The sequence below is a fragment of the Cydia pomonella genome, chromosome 8, assembly GCF_033807575.1.
Source record: "Cydia pomonella isolate Wapato2018A chromosome 8, ilCydPomo1, whole genome shotgun sequence".
In the NCBI taxonomy this organism is placed as follows: Eukaryota; Metazoa; Arthropoda; class Insecta; order Lepidoptera; family Tortricidae; genus Cydia; species Cydia pomonella.
Genome location: NC_084710.1, coordinates 10,627,362 through 10,653,683, shown reverse-complemented (window position 1 = coordinate 10,653,683; position 26,322 = coordinate 10,627,362). Strand labels below are relative to the sequence as shown.

General features: G+C 36.2%; 1 protein-coding gene and 1 long non-coding RNA gene across 2 annotated transcripts; one reads left to right on the top strand and one right to left on the bottom strand.

The window, feature by feature from the left end:
- Positions 1 to 23,303, top strand: LOC133520550 (proton-associated sugar transporter A). Its single transcript, XM_061855035.1, has 9 exons — positions 1 to 810; positions 2,549 to 2,811; positions 3,194 to 3,433; positions 7,589 to 7,690; positions 8,158 to 8,414; positions 9,996 to 10,196; positions 13,959 to 14,089; positions 17,907 to 18,081; positions 18,487 to 23,303. The coding sequence occupies exons 1-9, from the start codon at positions 608 to 610 to the stop codon at positions 18,703 to 18,705; spliced, it is 1,791 nt and encodes a 596-aa protein (XP_061711019.1). The 5' UTR covers positions 1 to 607; the 3' UTR covers positions 18,706 to 23,303.
- LOC133520551 (uncharacterized) lies at positions 10,247 to 18,608 on the bottom strand. Its single transcript, XR_009799773.1, has 3 exons — positions 18,472 to 18,608; positions 13,083 to 13,204; positions 10,247 to 11,350 (listed from the first exon to the last, which is right to left on the bottom strand). It is a non-coding gene; the product is annotated as an uncharacterized LOC133520551 (long non-coding RNA).
- Positions 23,304 to 26,322: the final 3,019 nt, after the last annotated feature.

Here is a 26,322-nt window from a genome sequence, read left to right as displayed (position 1 = left end):
TACACACTGTATGATCATAACTCTCGCTATATGTGACATCTTTAAAAGTGTGAAATAATTTTCTATGGATGTTTGCAAATAATACTAGACCGCTTTTTAGCGATAAGACCGCCTATTTTACAGTACGTATGGCCCTTGATATTTTCAATATATATCGTTACGTAATGTGCTAATTATCGCACAAGTCCGGTAAAGTCGCACCATAAATGTACCTACTGTTAAAGAGTATTTCTATTGTATTGATACTAAAACGAGGATACGGGAACGGGGAACGCATTTGCATTAAGTTGAATGTGCAAGTCTTTTCCAGTGCATTTATACATCCTTCGTAGTTGTCGCGCAGGGCGGGCGGGCATCGGCGAGGGCGGCGCGCGCGCTCCAGTCCACTTCCGCTCGCCGGCCGCGATAACTACTGCCCACTGCCCAACTTAACTACTTCCAAACTTACCTCGTTACCGACTTCAAGTGTTATCTAATTCTAAAATTAGAACATCAAAACAACAGTTATCTATTCTACAAATAAACACCAAATAGTTGAAAGGTTTTAGGGACATTCTGTAAACAGTTTGTTGGAAATTCTCCTTTCATGAGATAGTGAGTTCGAGGTATGGCTGATAAGCTCCATGAATACCAGGGGGTAACAGGTCGGCTGCACGGGGTTAGGGATAAGTGCAAAGAAAAGTGGTCGCAATGGAAAGAGGAACATCCAAAAGGAGTGAAGGAGACTTTTAAGGATTCACTGTTTGGGATTCCTCATTCTGAAGGTCCAGGGAGAGTCTGGCAGGAAAGCGTGTACAGCGACATATTCAGGTAAGATTTGCAAAACCTCTTGCTAATTTGATTATCTATTTGAAAATGCCATAACCTACATATACCTACTTGAGTTAGAAATCCTATAAAGAATTCGACGGAAATTATATTCTAATATATTACAATAATTTAATTCAATACAAAAGTCGTTTAAGTTCCATAAAGTAAATATATTTCGCAATATTAAAGTAATTCTATTCAAATCAGAACAAACTTTAATATAGTTGAAGTGGATTTGGCGTTCTGCAGAAGAACATTTTAGGCAAATTTGGAAACTCGAATATCTCTGTTTAAGTAAACGTAAAGCAGAGTTAAACTTTAGAAGAGAAACGTTTTATGTGCTTATGTGCTCCATAATCCGCGAGCCATTTTTGTACCAAAGGTTGAGTTGTCGAACGAGTCGGTCCCCCTTTCATACCTATAATAACTTCGCAAATTGACTGAGATTGATAGCGGAACCTGAGAGCACCCGGGAGAGAGTTTTATAAAAGTCAACACGTTAACTTTCCGAAAGTCTTATATTACACAATTGTACAATTACAAAAACAACCTTGTTACCTGCTGTATAAAATTAACCATCAAATACAGATAAACTAGATGCAGTAGGTTTATAACGCTTATAATAAAATATTTATTGTACCTTTTTTATCATGCGCTTCTGATATTTTCGAGTGGAAAACATTTAAAATAATAATACCAGTTTAAAGTGGATTAATAACGCACCAGTTTATAATTTAATTTAATGATGTGTTTGTTTCCAAGTGAGTAAATATAACTTGTTTGGTGTGACATTGCGAGGAGGGTTTTTGTCTTTTAATACCTACACAATAAGTTGTCGGATAGGTTCTGGTAGTCCTGGTCCTTTCACCTCTCCACACTTATGTATCACCTTAAATATCTAGAAATACGCAGCGCAAATACAGTGTAGTCGCAAGATTAAATTACTGACAAACTTATAAGATGAGCGCAGCGCGCGTTTCAAGCCTATAATCAGGTTTTTAGCTGTTTCATTACGTTCATTACCTGAGACGACGTCTAAAAGGGTTGCCGCGGATGGGTTTAAGAGACGTTATTATGCATTTTAGATACAGCTACAAATCAATAATAACTTCAATATAATTGTTGGGTGTGCCCATCACCCAAAAACTTAAATCAGGTTTCGAACCCAGGACCATCAGAGTCGTAGGTAGGGTCACTGTCTAAAAAGTTAATGTGAGGCCACATTAATAAATGTTTATAAGTAAATGTTTTTTTTTTTACATAAAACGTATTCAAAAAAGCAAGTTACTTCATGATGACATAATAAATCATCATTTGAGAGAATTATAAACCATTACTGCCTATTCCTGGTATCTATGAGTGCATTATAACCCTTTGCGAGCAAATTCGATAAAAACAAGACTTCTTCGGCACAAGGAGGAAAAATGTTTGAGAACCAAGATTTTCTATTAAAATTAACTCATCCGTTATGTCCGAGTATAGTATAGCCTTCTGGTGTAGGCAGTTGTTGATGTTCTTACTAGTACCATAAGAAATTAAGTAAGCTATTTCTTTCAGAAACGGGTTAGTAAAAAAAAGAAGCTCTATGCATTTTTAATTTTAATAAAAGTAGGTACATTACAGTCTTACTGGGTACCTTCTTAAGCTTGTGCTTATTCATTTTGATTAAAAATTGTATTGTTGAAATTGTAAGCACTTAGTAAAAACATGTTATAATTTGTGAATATATATTATACAGAAGGAAAAGTCGGATCGAGCTGATGAGGATATCAGCAGCCGTGATGGGCATCGAGTTCTCATACGCAGGCGAGACCGCGTTCGTCTCCCCGACCCTCCTCCAGATCGGGGTGCCCCACCAACAGATGACGCTAGTGTGGGCCTTGTCCCCACTTGTGGGCTTCTTCATGACGCCGCTGCTGGGCTCTATCAGTGACCGGTGTCGCTCGCAGTTCGGAAGGAGAAGGCCGTTTATTGTTATGATGTCTATTGGCGTTTTATTAGGTAAATATTTTATATCCACTTTCCGGGCATTTTTTGTTTAATTCTTTAAGTATCAAGGAGTCTAAATATAGATATATGTAGAGATCAATAGTGCCAAAAATGTCAAGGTCGTAGAGTGGCTATGTGAAATAGATAATACCATTGAGATTTTTCAAAACATAGCACGTCGTTGAAGCTTCGAAATCGAATTATCCGAATAAAAAGAAAACTGTTATTTTTGTTCCTTGGTTTAACTAAAAGGTGCATGTTTCACAATTAAAAATGAAAAAAAGCATGCGGATCAAATTGCCATGTATATGTTTATACTTACATTACAACACATCTACTACGCAATATGATTACCTATTACAGGTATACCACCAAAAAAATCTCATATTTTCAGGGCTAATATTAGTGCCAAACGGCGAAGCCATAGGATACGCGCTTGGCGACGAGAGGCCAGCCAATCGCACGGAAGCACCCTCGGTGCTTGGCCCACGGAGTTCCATCCTAGACTCCACCGACACCAACTATCATCCCTGGGGCGTGTTATTTACGGTGCTTGGAACCGTCTTTTTGGATTTTGACGCTGATGCCTGCCAAAGCCCCGCGAGGGCTTATTTGTTGGATGTTACGGTGCCAGGTATGTACATTGATGAGAAATTAAAATAAGGAAAGTAATATAAGTACGACAAAGTAAACATTAATTGACAATTTTAAACAGTGCCAACTGTGCCTAAAAATAGGGACTTATATGAAATTTATATCAAGTAGCAAAGTTAATGATTGAACTGGATTAATAATTAGGAGGTGTGAGAGAGTAAGGTGTCGGCTTACGTGAACGAATAACTCGTGAACGCGAAGCAGCGCGGCGCGGCGCGGCGCGGGTGAATTAAATCCTTTGATACCTATGGAAGTGTCACTGTCTAAGTAAGCCACTGCGTAACACTCCTTAATGTCGATCGAAATAAAAGCGATCGAAGTTAATAATTGGAACAATTTACTTACAAAACATGTCAAATAATTATACCTCTACATAGAGATGTAACTTTAAGTTAGTTAGGACTCCAAGTTAAGGACATATGATTGTAGAGACAATCATGTCCTTAAAAGTTTTGAGTAAATGTACTAAAAAGAGCTCATATCTCCCCAATATTGGCTGAAAGAAAATGTCTAAATATGGAATCTTGAAGGGAACTTCACATGGTTTGCCTGACACATAAAGTAGCATACACTAAAATATAATATATAATGAAACTCACTCTCAAGAAATATAATGAAGATGAAGTTAATAATCCCGAGATATAAATCTGCAGGATTCAAGGGAAGTTTCAGGTACGCTGCTTCAAACATATGGAATAATTTACCACCTCCAATTAGGCTAGCAAATTGCTTACTCTCCTTTAAAAAACTTACTTACTTACTAATAAAACTATTATACAACAAACAGGCTGAAGCGGCGAATCTAATATAATATATATAATATCTGACTAAATTACTTGTATAAAAAGTACTATCTTTTCCTCTCTTTTGCTAATTGTGGAGGTGCGAATTGAGCCTGGTTCTAGCTGAAAAACAGCGCTGAAGTGTCACCCATGTGGGCGGATATTTTCATTATCATGCTGGTGGCAAATCCGTTTGCCACATTATTAAGAAATACGTATATTAAATTTAACTATTATTATAATACATATTTAATTTACCTTGTTAAAAAACATAATAATGTAGTAACAAAAAATTACTCTTAAATAAATAAATCTTTTTTCCTCTACTCGCAATAATAATGTACGTATACTTAAGTTCTTAAACATTTTGGAGTTCTCTATTTACCTATTATGAAGTTACTGGTTCTTTATCATTAACAAGAAATGAATAGGATTGTTTCAATAAAATCTAGTCAAAGAAAATCTATTAATATCAACACATTACATATTTTGAAAAAGTCAATGCACTTCAATCAACAACAAGGACGATTAGTCCAAACATTTTTGATTAGATAGGTATTAATTCATTTATATCTCGTACGTATCGCGTATCCAAGAACCTCAATCCTATGTTAGGTAAGGTTAGTTTTTATGTATCTTATTCATAAATAATTTAGTTAAGTCATTCTTTATCTCCTATGGATTTTCCGCCTCGTTCAGTTTTCTCAGTAACGGAAAGCCTTATAATAGTTATAATCTACCTAACACTGAGTATAGTGCTTAAAATAAACCAATTGATACACAATACTGTAGATAAAAGCGGATTACTCACGATTCAGTAGTGCCACTGACACTGCTTATATATAGTAGCTACTTACGGCGTCACATCTATCTGTAGGTAATTATACCAACAACACCCGTAAAAGAAATTAAACGTAATAAAATAATTTTGTTGTTGAATTTAATATGTGTTCTTAGATTAAGCATATTAATAATATAGGTATCGATATTTAACATTGTTGGGGAATCTTTGTTTGGGACGTGACACGTGACAATGACTCGAATAAATTCGATGTCAATGCATTTGTTTGTTCGAAATAAGTTTTCCAAAATGCATAAAATTACCTACCTGCAAATATTTGTCTTACGTTCGTAAACCTTTAAAAGTAATTATATAAGATACTCAGTCCCAAAGTCACGATTCCCAAAAGTAATCAAATTCGTCTATGTAAATTACTCGCTCGTAATTACGCTTACAATAATTTGCTCCAAAACTCATTACCATCCTTCACCTACTTTGATTATTACAATTAATTTTAATTCAATATTTGTTCGGGTGAAACGTCATATCATGTGATTCTGTTATTTAGAACTTTGGGCGACACGGGTAAAAGTGGGTGTCAAAAAGATATTTGGATGGTCGTAAAACGAATGTTTATACGCCTTTCTAGATTAGAACGTTTGAGGCTTTAACCGCTTATCTGTTCTGTCTGTCCGTGATTGATTTATCTAGACAACGTTTTTAGTAGCGAGACCATATTAGCTTTACATTGCTAAAATTATAAACAATTGTTTAAGATAAGTGTAGCTAAACGGAACCATTTTGTTTTTGACATGACATTACACGTGCGACCAGCAACGTCTATTATTAGTAACTAAAGCGTTTAATGAGTATGATAATACTCGTATCTCTAATATTTCGGGATTAATGAGCTCACATCACTAAAACTGTAGGAAACTTACGCAGCTATATATATATATTACAATTAGCTGCGGTATGCTTCCTTAACAGTAGCATCACGTCGCTCGGATCACAGAGTGGTCATTATTTAACAAACACAAAGCAGAGTTTCAGCGTATACAATATGTATATGCATTACCTACCTAATATGCATATTCTTTATTCTTTATTGTATTGCAGTCATGCTCATTATACATTAGGTGTTACAATTTGAAGATGGTAGGTACATGACACCCTGTAAGGGCACTCAATATTTCTTAAGTCTAGGTATTTAATACTTATGGCAACGAGATCTATATTTATAACGTTATATTTTATCGACGTTTATGCAATATAAGATATAAAATGTCAAGTTCGTTTATGAAATTAATAAAATAATGATGGTAAATACTAAATGTAATGGTTATTTTATTAATATATTAAAATAATTCTTTCTTATATCTTTCATGGCCATGTATCACACGTTTGCGAATTGCAAGGTTTATAAATTCGATTATTTTAAACATTCAAAACCAACTTTCCAAGTTAAATTAACCTTAACAGAACATATATAAACCTAAATACAATTTGAAAAGGGTACCTATTAATCATATCGACATTTGTAAATAATACCAGAATATATGTAGTATATCTGAGTTTCCTTAGAATATCAAAAATATTGTAGGCTGTATTTTGTCTTCTTCCTTTGGGATCTTACATTAATTTGAAAGGGGAATGGGGTTTTCATCAATTACGCCCTTAGAGATTTAGCCTAAATAAACATGTTAGTCGAAATTCAGATAATGTTTACGAAATTAATGTACATTTAAATTATTTATTTACTACTTAGGCACCTAGATACTTTTCGTACTTAAATATTGTTTTTTTTTTCCACCCAGGGTGCGTAGCCACCATGGCAATCTTTAACACTCGCACTAGTCGCACTAATATGGAAGAGTGATAGAGAGAGATGACCACGCTACGCTACGGAGTGTTAACGATTGGCACGTTGGCTAAGCACCTAGAGCGGCTATTTTCACTTTGCATATAAATACATATTAATATGTCACCAACTGGTAACTAATTAATAAGCAAATTTATTATTTCATTATGTTGGATTTACGTAGGTGCAAAATAAATATTTAGCAGGCCCAAATATTTAACGTACCTAATGGCTGATAAATCTGTTTAGTTGTGGCCAGTACTGAATTCAAAACTTCAAGTTATGTCATTAAGCATTAAAAAATATGTACTCAAAAAATCCCGTCTTCGATAAAAAACAACTTTGTTTTTTTTTACAAGATTTTGGTGGCAATTTCTCTGTACTGTGCTCTAAAATTAATGACGTGGATATAATATTGACACGTTCGCTGCGGCATTGGATCTATTTAGCCTCCTACAAGGCAGCAGCTATGTCAATTAGCGTCTAGTCTTATTATTTATAACCTTCCAAGACCCAGAAGTTTTGAGATCTAAAAGAACAGACATAAGACCTCAGGCGGTTTGTTTTTGAATTAAGAATCATGTATGTATTTTTGAATACCGGTTAAATTTAAAATAAGGAATATGGCCATTGGCACCCGGGAGGATATAAGAACTCCCTTTCTTACTACTCAAATAAATGTTTTATTTAAACTGGAACCTTTTTTTACAGAGGATCATGCAAAGGGACTTAGCACATTCACGATAATGGCCGGCTTAGGCGGCTTCATGGGCTACGCCCTCGGCGGCATTAACTGGGATGAAACGCGATTAGGTAATGTGATACTGGTACTAAAACCTGCCTGTTTCGGTGTTTTAGCCTAATAAAGGTTGACGAACTTGTAAATTAAAACATAATATTATATGTTAAAAAGGCCATATGTAATGTAAAACATTATACGATACGCTACCTACATATTTAAGTAAACTAATACGCACAATGTTATTTGAGGCAGAAAAAAATTGTTTTCCTCAATTTACCCTGTGTCAACGAGTATAGCTTATTAAAAAACCTGCCGGCCTAGCCAAAGTGACAATTACTATCGCTACGACAACGACACGCTTTGTGTCTCTCTATCACTCTTCCATATTAGTGCAACAGTGACAGTCGCGTTTCGATCGCTACGGAGCGTAAGCGATTTGCACGTTGGCTACGCAGTCTGAACAGGTAAGGACAAAATCTGCTTAAATTGTTTTATAAAAATTAGTACCTGTCGAAGATAAAATTTATAAAATTTTTAGGGGAGCTGTTTGGAGGCCACGTCAGAGCAGTGTTTTCACTGATTACCGTGATCTTCGTGGCGTGTGTGACAGCCACCGTTACGAGCTTCAAGGAAATTCCTCTCGGGGAACTGCAGGAGCAGGAGGAGTTCAGGAAGCTGGCTGAGACGGAGAGGGTGCAGGAGAGCTTTGATGCTGGAGACGAGCCCGTGAAAAACTTGAAGCGGGACAATACAACGTATGGCTCATTGAATCAACCGGCTGAGGGAGATGACCAGGTAACGTCAAAAATAATAATGATGTAAACTTTTATTATAACCAATACAAATTATATTATATATTATCTTCTCCAAGACTGAAGGACGTAGGTACGGGAGAACAAAACCACCGTTTGACTAGTTTTGGTAGGTACAGAAGAACTGCAGTCAGTTACTTTCACTAAAAAGTACAGATAACTTTGCTTTGCTCAGAAAATTATCCAAATAGCGCTATTCAGCGACTTTCAGCAGCGTTAGTGTATCGCGTAATTTTCATCGAACACTGCAACCAAAATCGGCAATCCTTTTGGGGATGTGGAAAGCTTAATTTGTTTGCATAAACACACAAACAATCAACCTCTCACCCTAATCTCATCTCTCATATCTGGGACAAAATTTTACCTTTAAAGAGCGATTCTACAAGCACTGCTTACTTCCATTAGGTTTCAAAAATATTTTCAACGCCAAAAATGTTTCCCGTAACCGGTTACCTGCCAATTACATACGAGCCTAAATGAAGTTACGAAATCCAATCTCTCTGCGTGCCGTTGATAAGCGTGTGACATGTCACATAGCGTTTCGCTAGTCCAGGATATTTTCTACATCCCTTATCTCATAACTTGTAAGTCAGCCGGGAGCACACATATTACATATACTTAAGTAAAAGTGCGCAAGGAATATTTACCTTGTAGCATAAATACAACTCCGTATAAGATAAATAAAGTCTAAGAAAAAACGTGCCTCGAAAAATCAAGAAAAATTTATGCACGCGAATAGATGGCGATATACCTTTGGCATATACTCGAGTAGATAGCGAGACCGTTTGATATATAACACATATCAGTGAAAGAGCATGGGTAAAATAGCCATATGCCATTCTAAGAGTTTTAGTCCTGTGTCGAAAGATGACAGTAAATTTTGTTGATTACAAAGTTTACTTTGAGAATACGCCTCTATACTAAATTCACTTTGCTTGAAGTCTTTCAAAAAATATAGAATACGAGTACATATATAAGTACCTAATTGAATTAAGTAGTAAGGAAAGAAAAAACCGAACAATGGCGAATCGGACTCGCCCACCGAGGGTTCCGTAGTTTTTAGTATTTGTTGTTGTAGCGGCAACAGAAATACATCATATGTGAAAATTTGAAGTGTCTAATTATCATGGTTCGTGAAATACAGCCTAGTGATATAGACGGATAGCGAAGTCTTAGTAATAGGGTCCCGTTTTACCCTAAAAAACTATCAGTCAACATATGCTTTTTCAGGTTCACTAAAAGTGGTCACTTGTCATCTGTGTCACACGTTTTATAGGGAGCGTGCATGAACTGTAGGAGGCAGCACAGGAGCCGTCAGATTATTGGCGCGAGGCGTAAATGTGATGTTTTTTGTTCCGATGTAGCCCACAAGATGGCAGAACCTACTATGCACAAGAAAATACGTGACGTGTAAATGTGCATGTTTATGGTTGCGATTCAGGCCACAAGATGGCAGACCCTCAAACGCGCACGGTCCCTATAATTATGTTACCGTTAGCTTTAAAAAAATAACGTTTGTCGTATAGTACATTTCGAAAAATAACCCTTATTATGTGTTTTACAGAATGGTACAAGCTGCAACGTACCCGAAAGCAGTCACGGCGAACACTTGTCTCTGCGGCACTACCTCCGCTCCATCGTGGTGATGCCGTCCTCACTCCGCGTGGTGTGCCTCACTAACCTGTTCTGCTGGATGGCACATGTCTGCTACTCACTGTACTTCACTGACTTCGTGGGTGAAGCGGTGTTCGGTGGGAACCCTGCTGTAAGTACTAATAAAGCAGTCACGGCAAGCACTTGTCCCTGAGGCACTGCATTGGCTCCATCGTGGAGATGCCGTCCTCACTCCGCGTCGTGTGCCTCACTAATCTGTCCTGCTGGATGGCTCATGTCTGCTACTCACTCTAATTTACAGACTTCGTGCCGTGGGGCGGTGTTCGATATGCTGTAAGTATTAGGTAATCGACAAGCTAAACACCTATATATTGGTGCTAGTGACATAACGGATATTAATTAAATTAAATAAGCCTTTAATCCACATATGAAACACTTGTAAATACAAATATTAAGTTGTCTTATTATAAAATGTCTCTTAATGTGGTGTGCCTGTCGGCATAGGCCTCTTCCAACTTTTTCCAGTGCTGTCTAAAGCAACACTGCACTGGTCCAGCGGGATACTAGAGTAAACTGGATGTCATCTTCCCATCTGCGCTTTTTTGCGCTTGCAGCCGAGTGGGTACCAGTGGGTCACTTGCTTGCTCCATTTTTCTTTGTTGTCGCGCAGCATGTGGCCTGTCCACCTCCACTTTTGTTGGTCGATACGCTCGAGTATGTCCTTTACTTTTGTTCTTCGCTTTATTTCCTCGTTCCAAATACTGTCCCTTAGTTTTGTACCAAGCAGACTTCTCTCCATAGCTCGTTGGCATTTGACGAGTTTGTCTCTGTGCTCTGCTGTTAATGACCAGGTTTCACATCCGTATGTCATTCATGGGAGGATGCACGTATTGGACGTCTTTCTCTTTATATAGGTACCTAGGTCCTTACTTTTCATTATTTCTTTTAGTGACCAGTATTTTCCCCATCCACATGCTATTCGTTTGTCGATTTCTTTGGTCATTTGGTCTTTGGGGGAAATAATTTGACCCAGGTACACATACTCGTCGACATATTCAAAAGCGCTTCCATCTATTTTTATGTTTACCTTGGTTGCGTTTGTCATCATCTTTGTTTTGTTTGCATTTATTTCCAAACCCACAAGTTTACTCTCCTCGCACAAGTTTTTGACCATGAACACCAATTTTTTGGGATCTTCCTCCGTCAGTACTAGGTCGTCAGCGAATCTGAGGTTGTTTAGTCTCCTGCCATATATGTTAAGCCCGTACTCCTCCCAATCCAATTTTATGAAGACTTTTTCTAGCACTGCAGAGAAAAGGACAAAAACGAATATAAAGCCACTTTTAAAAGAGGCGAAGTTATTAGCGCGCAAAATTTTTGTAGTTAAAGGAGTTAAAATGTCATTGTGGCTAGTTTGCATAGAAACTCTATCTTTTCATTGTACGCGCACGGTTTATTCATTTGTTTCTGTCGTAGGTATGTAAATCTGCAACATTTGGCTTCAATAATAGGATGAATATTTTTGTCAACCTGAGATATTGTCAGCTCTTATCGAGATTTCCTGGATTGTATACACGGCACGTTTGGATGATTTATTGGTGTCAAGATTTTCACGTATCATTTTTTCTGTAGATAAAATTCTAAAATAACATTGATTAGGTATGAAACTACATTGCGTCACGATAAATGTTTTGTTCATATTGACTACCGGTCTGGCCTAGTGGATAGTGACCTTGCCTATGAAGCCGATGGTCCCGGGTTCGAATCCTGGTAAGGGAATTTATTTGTGTGATGAACACATATATTTGTTCCTGAGTCATGGGTGTTTTTCTATGTAATTATCTATATACTTATGTACGAGTATATCGTCGCCTAGTACCCATAGCACAAGCTTTGCTTAATTTGGGCCTAGGTCGATTTGTGTAAGATTGTCCCCTATTTATTTATTTTATTTCCGGTGTGTGTCGTAAGTTATTGACTACCATCATTAACATATTTTACTTTCGAGTTGTAAATCTCATTTTATCAAGGAATATTCAAAAAACCCGACAAGTGCGCCGTTGCAAAAAGCCGGAATAGCGCTAGGAAAATGATTAATAATAAATGACCGTTAAAAACAAAGCAGACATAGGGCTCATCTCGAACTATATTTGAGGATTTTTGAGCCAAGATGTTTTACTTTACATCTCTTATTTTCGGCGCCCTTTTCATCAGTAGCTTCCTCTTTATTATTACCTTAAGGTAAGTTACCTTACCCCTTACCTTATGTTCGACATCTAGTCGAGTACTAGTGTTTTGTCTAGTTACATGGCCCAGATATTTTAGTTTATAGTTGTGAAATGTTAATCAACCCAAGCAGTAATCATGTCTAGGAACTCAAGTCAAAACTTTCTAAGCATCAAATCTACAAGTGCGTAAATAGGCAGTGGCAGTTTACAACTCTGTACCTAAAAGTGAAATTCAGCTTTGTTAGCATATACTTTAGAAGCGCTGATAAGAGATAGTTGCCTACAGGTAAGAGCGTGCGACTTTCAATCCGGAGGTCGCGGGTTCAAACCCCGGCTCGTACCAATGAGTTTTTAGGAACTTATGTACCTACGAAATATCATTTGATATTTACCAGTCTCTTTTCGGTGAAGGAAAACATTATGAGGAAACCGGACTAATCCCAATAAGGTGTAGTTACTCTGGGTTGGAAGATCAGATGGCATTCGCTTTCGTAAAAACTAGTGCCTACGCCAATTCTGGGGATTAGTTGTCAAGCTGATCCCAGGCTCCCATGAGTCGTGACTTTACAAATAAAGGTATTATGATTGTACAACAGTTGGTAAAAACAAAATAGGTCTGTGAAAATTGTAGGTCACGTTATGTAAAATGTCTCGCTTATTTCATAACTTAATTTTCTGCCTGATGGATACGTTATGTGTATGTAAACATGATTGAATAGATTATACATATATATTTAACAAACCCCAAGAACGCTTACCTATTTATTAGAATATGCGTTTCAGTTTTGGATTTTGATCAAATACCTTACACAGATTTTTTTAGGCGGTGTTTTCTTCTTAGGGTTTCGATTTTACAGCTCTGGTGATTTAGTTCCATTGGTATCGATCAAGTCTCGATCCACCTTTGCCCTCGCTCCTTGTTGGAATTTGCCTGGAAAAGCGATCAAAATTTCGAATATGCGAATTGTTTCCTGAGAATAGTTATTTGTACAACAAGAGAGCAAAGTTTGATATTTCTTCGAGTGCTTGTTTTGAGTCCCGTGCAAGCGAAAGATTCTATAATAGATTCACGAGCGTAGCAAGTAAATCTAATTTAGAATCTTGAGCGTAGTAAGGGACTCAAAAGCGCACGAGATGTAAATAACTTTGATCTCGTGTAGTACACAAAAATTTTCACGTCAGTCAGCTATCAAAATATACAACCTGAAAAAATGAAATCCAGACGGACGGATCACTATTTCACTCATGTTTTCTGAAGGTATTCTAACAATTAACTTTAATTACCGCAATAAAACAAAACGAAAGAAATTTCAATAAAATAATACGAAAATAATGAATTAACGAACATCAATTGACAGTTCAATCGACAACTTTTTTTTTATAAAAAAAAACTTTGTAAGATCCGGTCCGAATTGCGGATACTACTATTTGTCAACTATAGTAGAGATCGTTAAAAGTAGTTAAGTAGAATTATTTACTACGTAACAATTGCGCAAATTTGTATAAGTTTATTGTTTTGATTGTATAATAAAATACGTAAAATATGGTGTTTTTATTAAATTTTAAACTTTTATTTTATTAATTAATTATTACTAAAATAAAAGTATTTTATATTATTTTTATGTGACTTAATGTCTGCGCAAGATTGTTTGCATATATAAACCACGTGACGTTTATTATTATAGGCGCCAGTAGGCTCCGAAAGCCGTGTGCAGTACGAGGCTGGAGTGCGCTTTGGGTGCTGGGGCATGGCTATGTACTCGCTGTCATGCGCCTGCTATTCCACCGTTATCGAAAAACTCATCAAGAGACTGGGGTAAGTCTTGTTCAAGTCCCCAAGCTACTAGCTAAGGAATGCCGAATGCAGTATATATGTCTATATATGTATGTTGTACTTGTAAGTATTCTAATTAGTTGAATTTATAATTTCATTTCTCCACTACCTAAAGGTTGTCTGGAAGAGATCGCTCTTTAGCGATAAGGGCGCCTTTTGTTAACTCTGTATTTATGTATTATGTGTGTTTCTTTGTAAGTTGTCGGCTTACGTGAGCGAATAACTCGCGAACGCGAAGCAGCGCGGCGTGGCGCGGGTGAATTCAATCCTTTGATACCTATGGAAGTGTCCTACGTGGGCGATCTCGTTGTGAACGCGAATGCCGTTGGGCCGCCGCGCTGGGCCGCATCGCATCGCGAGTTATTCGCTCACGTAAGACACTGCGTAAATATTTTGAGGTTGTGCAATAAGGAGGATTTGTATTGTATTGCATGAAGGGGTGTCTTACGGCTTGGGAGGCATGTTAATGTGATATCTGTTTTTTAAATCGTAGCGCCTTTTTAGATCATAGCACGTTTGCCAAAAAATATGAATAGCAATCTTGAGGCATTTCCGTAGTAAATTCGTTGATTCGAAACCTTATTAAACAACTTTCGCTCGATAGTTAAAAAAATCATGAACATAGGTCTAAAATGCACCAATAAATATTTTTACACAAAAGCTATTAACATGAAAATTGCTTCTAAAAATGCGTACCTACTGTTATTTATGATTGAGCTCATTGATTACTTTTTAGTTAAATATAATTAAAAATAACAATGATATACCGCCCCACAAATAATAGCACCGCCCACAATCTCTCTGCTTTACCTTAAGGTTGACTGGTAGAGAATGCCTTTTGGCATTAAGTCCGCCTTTTGTACGATAAGGTTTCTTTTGTGCAATAAAGTTTAAACAAATAAATACGCAATCCCGGGCACGCACGGCCGTCCGCTCAGGGCGGAGAAAAATCTGAGCTTACTACGAAACTACAGAGCGCGTGGTGAGTGTTGTTCTAGTAGCCTGTGCTACCAGCTAAGGAATGCGGAAAGTAGTAATTAGCAAATCTAGCACAACTACGTGAATCTGGAAAAAATGCTTGGTATGATCATCAATCTGGCTTGACGACGGATACCAAGATAGTTAAAGAAACTGTTAAAAAACAACTCAACCACATTAAACTCGGGCTCGTCAGGTTACTTTTGAATCTTGATGAGTTGTAGACAACTATCTAAAGAAAAGTGGACGCTGAAAACTTGTCAAAACGTTCAATAAAATATCACACTTTGACATCTACATCTGTAACAATACATACTGTACCTAGCTCCAATGTACGAGTTTCACTGTGTGTGTTTAGGGTTTAAACAGTACCTACAGCGTCACCTACACCCCCAGGTGTGCAATGCGCAACTCATGCCCACTGAGCCGCGTTATTGCGCGCTTGCTGATCCTTGTAAGACGATTTGCGATGCCGTATGGGTCACTGCCGGCGCACTTCGTAAACACATTAGGTTAGGAGGGGATAGGGGTTAGTAAAAACATGTTTTTTTCGGATGGAATTAGATTTTATTCAAGCGGTGTGTTTGTATTCATAGTTTATTTTTTTATCCACTCTAGACTCTCTGGAACTATAAAAACAAAACAATTTATAAAAATGTTTTGTCGTAAAGAATGAATGATGTAGTATAAGTAAACGAAAAACAAACAATCTAATGTATTTTTCCTGAATTTTGCGTTTAAAATGATCATAATGCGGTATTTTTGTGGGTTTTGGGCAATCCATAGTAGTAAGTAGGAATAACCCAGATTCATTTTTATGACATATATCATCACGGACTTCAAACACACTAAAATCTGAGGGCCTAAGATCGTCGATACATCCGCCGAAGACATTTGACGCCAATGACGATGACGCCATGACTTCAACTAATTAGATTTCACTTAGGTATAAAACGATACCCTTACGCGATGCTTGGTCCCCAGAACTCTACGCGTCTCGTACTCGTAACGTTTTTACGACACGCTTATGCGACGCTTACGCTTACACTCCGTGTGCTGAGGGCCTACGCGTAAGAGACGCGTAAGCGTATCGTAATACGCGCGTAGAACGAGAGTGCTACGAGCACGTACAAGTTCAAAGAAGTCCGCACACGAAGCGTCGTCGTAGCGTATGAGATTTCTGTTGTTAATACGACAAGCGTAGCGTAATACAAACGTAAAAAAAAACAAAACTTCTGACATAATCAAATGTAAAAAAATCTTCTTCATCTGACGAGAAAGTAAGATCGTCGATACATCCGCCGAAGACATTTGACGCCAGTGACGCCATGATTTCAACTTATGAGATTTCACTTATAAAACGACTACGCTTAGCTTACGCTGCGTGTGCTGCGCGCCTTATCACCAATATTAAAATGAAATTAGGTAGGTATATTATCAGTTTAGTGTTCAGTGCCTGCGTAATAATAGTAGCAAGTGGTCTCCGCCTCGTAAATCGGGCTTGCTTTAGGTTTACTTAGGCATCAGCAGCACGTTTCAAGGTTTGAATTAATTAATGCGACGAATGGAATTCACTGTTTTCTCTTACTTTTTAAGTAGGTTAGAATAACGCTGAGATTTATTCTAATTCTATCGTGCTTAAACAAACAAGAAAAGAGATTTTACTTTATTTTAAATGGCTTTACTTATATTTTTCTTTCATTTAAAATTAACATTTCAGACGAACGGAATGCCTACTATAAATATAAGCAATGGACTTTTCACTTAAACTTTTTCCCGTTTTCTCATTTTGCAGACCTGATTCCTAGCATCATTTCATTATCAACTTTGGCAGATTAAATTAAACACTTCAAGAATGGACTCGCGAGCGAGAACGCAACTCATGCTAGCTGGTCTGATGTTATATGATCCATCCATCCACAAGAAATTATCAGAAAAAAATGTCTCTTGATAAATGAAACCTTAAATGTCTCAAAATACATACAAACACAAGAAGATAATTCGATTATATTACGACATTTTCTAAAAGTATTGCATTTCGAAATCGTGAAATAGGTGATGGAAGTAGCTATCAGTGGTAATACCCAGACTGATAGATAGTCACTTGAAGTTGTCAAACGGCCCAGATACCGCAGTTATCTCGCTCCGCCCTTCAACTTGACTGAGCGAACATTTCCTAGTGCTAACAAGATCAATCCACCCTTGACTTTCAGTTTCCTGTTGCACTTGCTCGGCTTCTCACTGATATAATCGATAACTGACTCAATCGCTATGTTGTACAAACCAAACATTACGGGACTTTGATGAATTTTCTTTCTATCTCCAATCACACACGCTAACATACCTATTCATAAATATATAAACATTACTCGTCCATCGCGGCTTTCCGGAAACACGATTTCCGGATTTCAATTCGCTAGATGAAGGTTAGATCCGTGTTTTATCAAGAGTTATGAATTCTTTTGAACGTCGTTTTCTTTAATTGAAAACTGTAGGTCGTTAAACCGAGGTATCCAGGTTTAAATTTCCTTATTGGGAAGGAAATTTGCGGGTGCAAGATTTTAATTACGAGTGAGACGGTGGCCATTTAGTTTTTTCAACTTTCTCTTTTATGGTTTTGAGAATGATCAAACACAAAAATCAGAGACAAGAGAAAAATCACAGTTTTATCTTTAATAAGACAAGGGGCATAATTTACACCCACGATTTAGACTTTATTTAAAAATGGTGGAGTTAAATTTTTTCGTAATTTCCGGCATGCTTCTACTTACTTATAATACTTTAGAGTTAGTATGGTAGTAACTGAAGTATTTTATTTCAGAGCTAAGAAAGTGTACGTCGGTGGGCTGTGCACGTACAGCTGCGGGATGTTTATGCTGTGCGCGATCAGAGCGCGCGCAGCCGTCATACTATTTAGCTGGACAGCGGGCGTCATGTACTCCACGCTTTTTACTATGCCCTACCTATTGGTGGCACATTATCACGCCACGGGCACGGTAAGAAAATTTTACGGTATGAATTTTTTACAAGATGTATATGCCTTAAATATTTATCTTCCCTTGCTGAGAAGTATGTTTCCAGTCTTTTATTTCCACTGGTTTTCGTCCAGCCATTTTTTTCCTTTTCCTAATCCCTATGATTCATCTTTTGACCTATTAAGATTTTCGCGGAAACCTCTGCTACTCAAAAGGAATATAACCATGTTTAGCCATTAAATATTTGCGAATGAAAAAGTTTCGTATTGTTATTCACATGCTTTATGTTATTGTAGACAATATTTATGTAGGCTAAGGCCTACATGCAATAAGCGCACAACACAATTAAACCTATTTACTTGTTCATTCCCTTTAATGGAGAAATAATAACTAGTAAACTATTACTTATACCTTTTCATATTCCAGTGGGACAGCGCCGGCGGCGGCAGTGGCGACGCTCGCGGGCTTGGCACGGACGTGGCAGTGGTGAGCAGCTGTGTGTTCGTGGCCCAACTGCTGGTGTCGGTGTTGATGGGCTTGGCCGTGAGCGCCTCCGGCTCCACCGCCGCCGTGGTAGCCGTCGCCGCCGCGCTGGCCGCCGCCGCCGCCTTCACTGCGACTAAGATCACTTACTTAGACCTATAAGATTGTTAACGCATAAGCATAAAAGCTGTATTTGATATAGACGTCGGCTGGGAAAGCAGTTACTTAATTGTACGTAATACGGAGTCCATATTCGAAGGCCACTCTTATAGCCAATTAAACTTGTAAGTTGGCTAAGACCAACTAACAAGGCTGTGAATGTGGCTTATTACTAGCTTAAGAAACACTTATACCGGAGGAATTCAATCAGAAATTCTACAACTTTGACTATTCTGACACTCTTTCAACAATATAAACTCTGCGATCAAAGTAACTCCATTCCACAGTCCATAAGTACCTAAACGAAGTCCTGTTAATGCTTCGGATTTAGTATTTACGCTGCTTATGTCTTGGTTCTGAAATACGATAGTAAAATTAAATAATTTCAGGGTTTCTGCTTTAAGCCGAAAATGTGCTAGAACTAGATGCAAACAAACTCACATTATTAGAATTCTTGGGAACATGTAGCAGCTGCAACTAACAAGGAAAGGTACCCAACTGTCCGGTTCCGATTTGATTTATATTTATATATGTTATAGAGTAGTCTAAAATAACGGACAAGTATTTTTTTTAGCTGCCCAAACTCAACCTATTGGGAGAAATTGTCCTCCAAAGTACTAAAACGTTACTAAATCTTCTAACTCCTATAGAAAGTGATGCTCAAGCAACTTGCTAGTTAATGGCTTGTTTGAGTATATGTTTGAGAACAGGAAAAAATAATGTACATGTGTTTTGTTATATCTGCTTAAACTCAAGTTTTCCTAAAAAAACATCCGTCTTTATGTCTAACTTTAGCGATAAGATATTATAAAACTTCGAATGTCGATTGTTTTGTCGGTCTAGCAACAAGCACTTATGAATAGTAAGACAGTATTACATATAATTATCTTAATCTAATTATCAGAGCAATTTATTGATGTTGTAAATATTATTCCATATATAATACTAATGAATATAATTCATAGATCAAATTTAATACTAAAACTTTCACAAAATATAGTCATACAAAAAAAAATGTATAAAAAATACTAGTCTAGATTGTTTCTAGAATAAATTCTAAATGTCAAACAAATATAATAAAAACAACAAAGGAAATACATGCATTGGAATATCCATTTCATCATCATTATTCAAATATAATAAATAATTAATCATTTCGAATCACAATTGATCCCACGTTGTTTTATCATTCATGTAGTCTTGTGTGGTATAATAAGCTTTAGAAATAAGTTTACGCTTTACATGATTCTTAAATTTATTAATTGGTAACTCAGTAATATGGTTTGGAAGTTTATTATAAAATCTCACACAATTACCCATGAATGATTTTTTAATTTTATGGAGCCGAGTGAAGGGCACGGCGAGCTTATGTTTATTTCTAGTATTAATATTATGAATGTCACAATTTTTCTTAAAATAGGCAATATTTTTATGCACATACAGAATATTCTCATAAATGTATTGACAGTGCACTGTCAGGATGTCAATTTCCTTAAATTTATCTCTCAGTGAGTCTCTATGGTTCATTTTATATATTGCTCGAATAGCCCTCTGCAGAACAAAAATGGTATTTATCTCTGAAGCACCACCCCACAGTAAAATACCATATGACATAATGCTATGGAAGTAACTAAAATATACTAATCGAGCTGTTTTGACATCAGTTATTTAATTTAATATTTGCGAATTCGACTGTAAAAAGTCCACACTTAGTCCACTTAGTTTACTTTCTAAGCAATCTGCGTCAAATCTACCTCTGTGTTAATCCTAGAATCGCATATTTCTGCTATTCGCTCCGTTCGCTTGCAAGACTTGCCAACACGGCATCTTGTGCTGTTTGGGGCCTCAGCTCATAACGTATAAGAATATTTTTTATTTTATTTTCAGTACTATTTCGGTATAACCATGTTTGTATTAGAAAAACTCAGTCATACTTAGTTTTAAACACGAATAAATTTTAAATGCAGTTATATTTAAAATTCTCATGTAGTGATATTTTACTCTCATAAATCTTTTTCAGTAGGTATTTCCAATTAAACAATAAGAGAGTTGGAAGGAAAAAAATCATAACTTGTGACTCTCGATTCCAATTACAAACATTATTTATTGGGTTGGGTGATCTCTTACCTCACACTTATACAATAAAAACCTAGTAATTAAATATACAGAAATACAAAAAAAAACATGTATCGTAACATAACACTAATATCAATATATAAATTCATCACAATAAAATCATTTAACATTTATTTACCCATTTATAACTAGATAGTAACAATTACTGAGGATGTCGTTAGCATGAAAGGACACCGAGGTCCATTAAAGGATTATCTACCCTTCACATACATGTAAATATTGGTTCCATATAATGCCTGAAAGCTGTTGTAGCTACGTAGATAGTATTTGCTCATGTGAGTGATATTTCATCCCGGTTCTGTTTTAATTGTATGGCTTTATGTACTTAGGATTATAGTAAGAATTATTTAATATGTCCGAATTGTATGTAGTACAGTCGCCATCAGATATATTGGAGAGGCCGAGGTGCTCAGAAATATCTGAACACGCACTTTAACGCCTTGACAATAGAGGTGTGTTCAGATATTTGTGATCGCTCTGGCCGCTCCGATATTCTGATGGCGACTATACCTAAGCAATGACTGATTGATTGATGAGATGTGTGATGTCTAAGACAAATTCGCTCTTCATTTGCAGCAAGGCGAAACCGGAAAACTAGTTTTAACATGAGAAAACGAGTTTCACTAAAAACTGGTTTTTACAATTTACTATTAATGATAATTATTACACATCAAGGGAATAGTAAATCACCGATGCGGTATGTCAAATATCGTTCCAGAAAGTATCCCGTAAAGAGACCCTTTTACCTAATCAGATAGCGGCAGCTTTGAACACCCCAGCCATCCGGCTGACCGCGGTTTCCCGAACAACCCGACTTCTTTTCATTTGGCTCTGGCAGTTCATGTTAAATGGACAATAAAACCCAATGTCCGCTTCGAATTACCTAACCGTATCGTGAACAATATCTCGGGTCAAATAGGTTCTCCGGAACACTAGCAGATGTTTTGCCCAATACAAATATGTAGATACATTATTTGTCGGTATTGTGCGCTTCTAATGGGGAGTATTACTGCAATGTTCTGCCATCAGAGGGCAGCACTAGCACCTTTCTTAAACCATAGAGTAACACGGTCCCTTAACTGTGTCATGACAAGTTTCCACAGATAATAGAATATGACATTGATGCATCAAGGCGGTTTGTTTACAAAGGGCCTACCGAGAAACGTGAAAATCGAAATTTATTTATCTGCCTCTTCATCGCTCGAATATGCAAGAGTGATAGAGAGGTTATATAGATAACCAAATTTCTTTCTTGTGTCGCGGTAGACCCTCAGATTGTGATGGATTGTGGTAGTGGCGCCCCCTACGCAGAGTTTCCCCTAATATTCCCTATTATTTCTGCGTAAGTTAACAAGATATACTAACGCATAAGCTAACCTATAAGTATTTATACGATTTTGATCATTTGTATAAATAACTAGGTATAAACCGTTTGAAAATGTTTGTACGCGGTAGTAATTTAGTAGAAATATCAAAAATTACAAGAGATTCAAATATGTACTTACATTAATTTGCATTAACTAACATTTTTTCAGTATTATAGTCTTTTTGTTAAAATATATTACCTTACAAAAGTCAGCTTCAGGTACCTATAAAGCTGATATTCAACCATGTATATAATGTGTATAGATGTTAATCATATTGTTACAGAGAATCTGGATGGTATTTAGGTGATGTTTACTTATATAGAATAATATAAAAGTGTTCAAATATTTAAAACGTTTAAATGGAATTTATAAACTATAAAAATCATGCTAAGTTAGAATTAATTAATTAATTTACTTAGTGGAGCTATGTATGTTGCTGTATATATATTTTGCTAAAATGATTGGTGAAGGAAATAAACACAGGAGCTTCCTAACAGACATGAGTGACATGACATATAAATTTTACCTTTTCCGTCACGTGCATTGGATGCCTTAGTTAGGTACTACATATTTCTTGAGTAGGTATACCTACCTACTTCTATTTATTGACCCTTTATAAAATTTTCTATCTCGTACTTTGCTGGTATTATATGTTGATTAAAAATTTCTTAACGTCCTTGAAAACAAACAGAGAAACGTTCATAAGCTTACTATACTCTTACTAGTATTCTGAGAGCCTAGCCAAGATGCCAATAGTTTGCGCCGTAGCGAATGAAACGGTAATGTCTCTATCACTCTTCCATGTAAGTGTAGCAGAGATATATATTAGCGTTTTGGCGCTACACCGCAAAAAAAAAGAAAAGAGAATGGCTTACACTACTTATAGTCTATGGATTGGACATGGGTCCATGGTGGGTTAGGCAGGGCTTGAGTTTGCCGATTGCATGTTGTAAATTTTAGGATGAAATCTAAAACTTATGTCTCAGACATTATTATATCTGAATCTGAATTAAAACTTGACTTGACAATAATAACTTTATCTTATAAATAAATACACAGCACGCTGTCCTTGTATATAAATAAATGTGTAACAGGCTCTCTGATCTTTATTCAAATTACCTACCTATAGTAGATTGCTAACCAAGGGATCAAAAAAGTGATGGTTTCTGTCGAGGTAGTTTAGCGCTTGAACGCAGTGAGAGCGCCAATAGTCCGAGACTGAAATGCTGCCTTTCACACGAGTTTAACACTCTACTTTTCGTTTCGAATACGAGGAAAGTAAAATACATGTGTTTAAAAAAAACATGACTAAGTATACACTTTTATAGCATTTCTTGAGGGTACTTTCAATTAAAAAATTAGGTAAAAGGTAAAAGTATCGTGATTTATGGAATAGGGAGTTAAATATTAGAATGGAAATTGTACAAAAAATCCATTTAATATCAAATTTTTATTGTTTATCGTAATATAAACGAAAAAAAACGTATTGGGAAAGTAAAATGATCTAGTGCAGAACCGTATAATTTTCTGCACACTTTTTAGAACAACGACTACCCACTTTCAGAGCTTGAGAATAGAATTTCAAATGGCTGTTCATATAAGCTCTAATTAACAGTACATATAGGTATTATAATTATTATATTACTTAAATGAAGTTGTTAAAGCCTACCTATTTTTTAACTCAGTTGGATGGAGCATTTAGCAAAAAATTAATTTTTGGTACAATTTTTTATCGCTGACTGTACTTTTCCTTTTTTCTTTTCTTTTTGATTTGCCCTGTTACCTCACTTCGAATAATATACGCACACATGTCATAAACATCTTATTAAACTCTAATTTTTTCTACACTTTCAACAGGCAACTAATACTCATCGAGACAATTCTATAACAACCCTAAACACAATTACGTTGTTTTAGTACAGAGTTCCTATGGCCACCTCCTGTCTCCGTAATCAGATCAGCTCGATGGGTCCATAATATTGCACTGTCACCAGACTTACATACTTATGCGAATTTCCAGCTTCACTGGAAACCGGGAAGTGGAGTGGGTCAAATGTATACTTACTTTAACTTGCAAGATTTTATTAGATACATACAACGTATGGTGGACTGATAGTTCGCCATTCATAGAAATAGAACCTCAATTTTTAAAGTGATCGTTTTTTATTGAAAGAGCTTTATTTAGATTATATCCCAAAATTAATATAAGTGAATTTGCTCGAGGGAACAATTTATAATAATTAATTTCGCAAAATATGTATGGAGCGTATGGGAAATAAGTTTTTGGCAAAAAAAAGTACATTTTTTCTTCAAGCTTTTATCGCTGACTGTACTTTTCTTTTCACAGGCAACTAATACTCATCGGGATGATTCTCAAACCCCAAACACAATTAGGTTGCGTTGTTTTATCACAGAGTTCAAAGTACTAAAATTCTAAGTATGTAAAAAAAAACAGAAATAATTGGTATTGTAAGCATCTGTGACCTTTTAGTTCCAGATTTTTTTCCATTTATAAATTATTTTCTCGACCACCAACCAAATTAATTTATATTCATTTTGAGATATAGTTATAGCTAAATAAAGCTCTCTCAATAAAAAAAAACGAACACATTTATAATTGAGTTTTTATTTCTATTATAGCCGATTTTCAGCCCAGTTTCAGTAAATAAAAGCTTTTAATTTACAGCTTGATTATTTTCTGACAATTTTTTTGCGTAGTTTAATTTTGTTAAGCACTCGTTGCTTAACAAAATTAAACTACGCAAACCTGAATCGATAAGCAAATCATATCAATATATATAAGAAAATTATAGTGTGTGTAACTCACCGAAATGTAACAAGAAAACTATTGCAGGCACGCTAATAAATTAAGTTTTTTAAATACACCGTTACTTAGTCCAATCCTTCCTTACTTTCTGGGACACGCTATAAATAAAACAGTTTCAACGGCGACATATCAGGGTGAGCAGCTGCACTCTAGAATCCCAGGTTTATTCCTACTATTATTTACTCCAGAAACTTATTAAGCTGAATACTTGGAGTTCTCAACAAGCTCGCTCAAACTGTAAGTAAGCCAAGGATACCGTGTGTGCCAATAAGTGTTCCACAAGGGCGACGTATTTGACAACACCTATATAGTTAAACATAACTCGTCACTTTTCATGACAAATCGTCTGAAATTCATACCTACTCGTAGGTTATAAAAACAATGCTGGGCAAAACCTTTAAAAAAAGATCGGTTTCTATGTCAAAGATTGAAGAATGCCGAATTTCTGCCCACAGTGGCCCTCGGGTTAGGGGTACACCTATACAGATCTGCAATTTGCGGAAAGAAAGAAAAAGTGGAAATTGAAGAAAAGACATCACAAGAAATAAAAATGTTTTCATTTTGGAAATGGAAAACTGGAGACCGGCTCTTAAAAATTTGCCGACCCCGCCTTAGGAGATAAAAAGTTACCTATTTTTGATACTCTATATAAATTCACTATTGGCTTCGAAATTCTCTCCATAAATTTTGCTGATAACACAATCAAAAGCGCCCCTGTCCCTGCGTCATTCAAATATTAATTAGCATGAAAACACATTCCAGGGATTTCGATTCTCATTAGATTCGAGCCTCATCAGAATATCTATTGAGCCGCGAATAACGTTTGAATTCCTACTAATTCTATAATTTATAGCCTTACGATAACAGTTAGTCGGTACAGTCAGCACATTGGTAGCGGATGAGACTATACGCTTCTAAATATCTACCTACCTATAATATATCTTCTAATAAATTTACATTGTACAAAAGTAGATTGCTCTCTAGATTAAAAACATTTAGAGTGTAGCAAATACTGTTGACCGCATAAATGGAAATATTTAACCGTTATTTTAACCGCTATTATTGATACACGTAGTATACGTACATACAGTCATCACGACTAAGTATTGATATTTAATTTTCAAAAATGCTATTTACCAAATAGTTTTACGCTAATACCTAACACAATATAGAAAACGCCAAACTATACTTAAATAATGTATGTAAAATAGTCACGTGTATTTCGTAGCATTTGTCATCCCGATATTTGATTATTTTCGTATAGCGTTTGTAGATGTAAGATGGTCATCT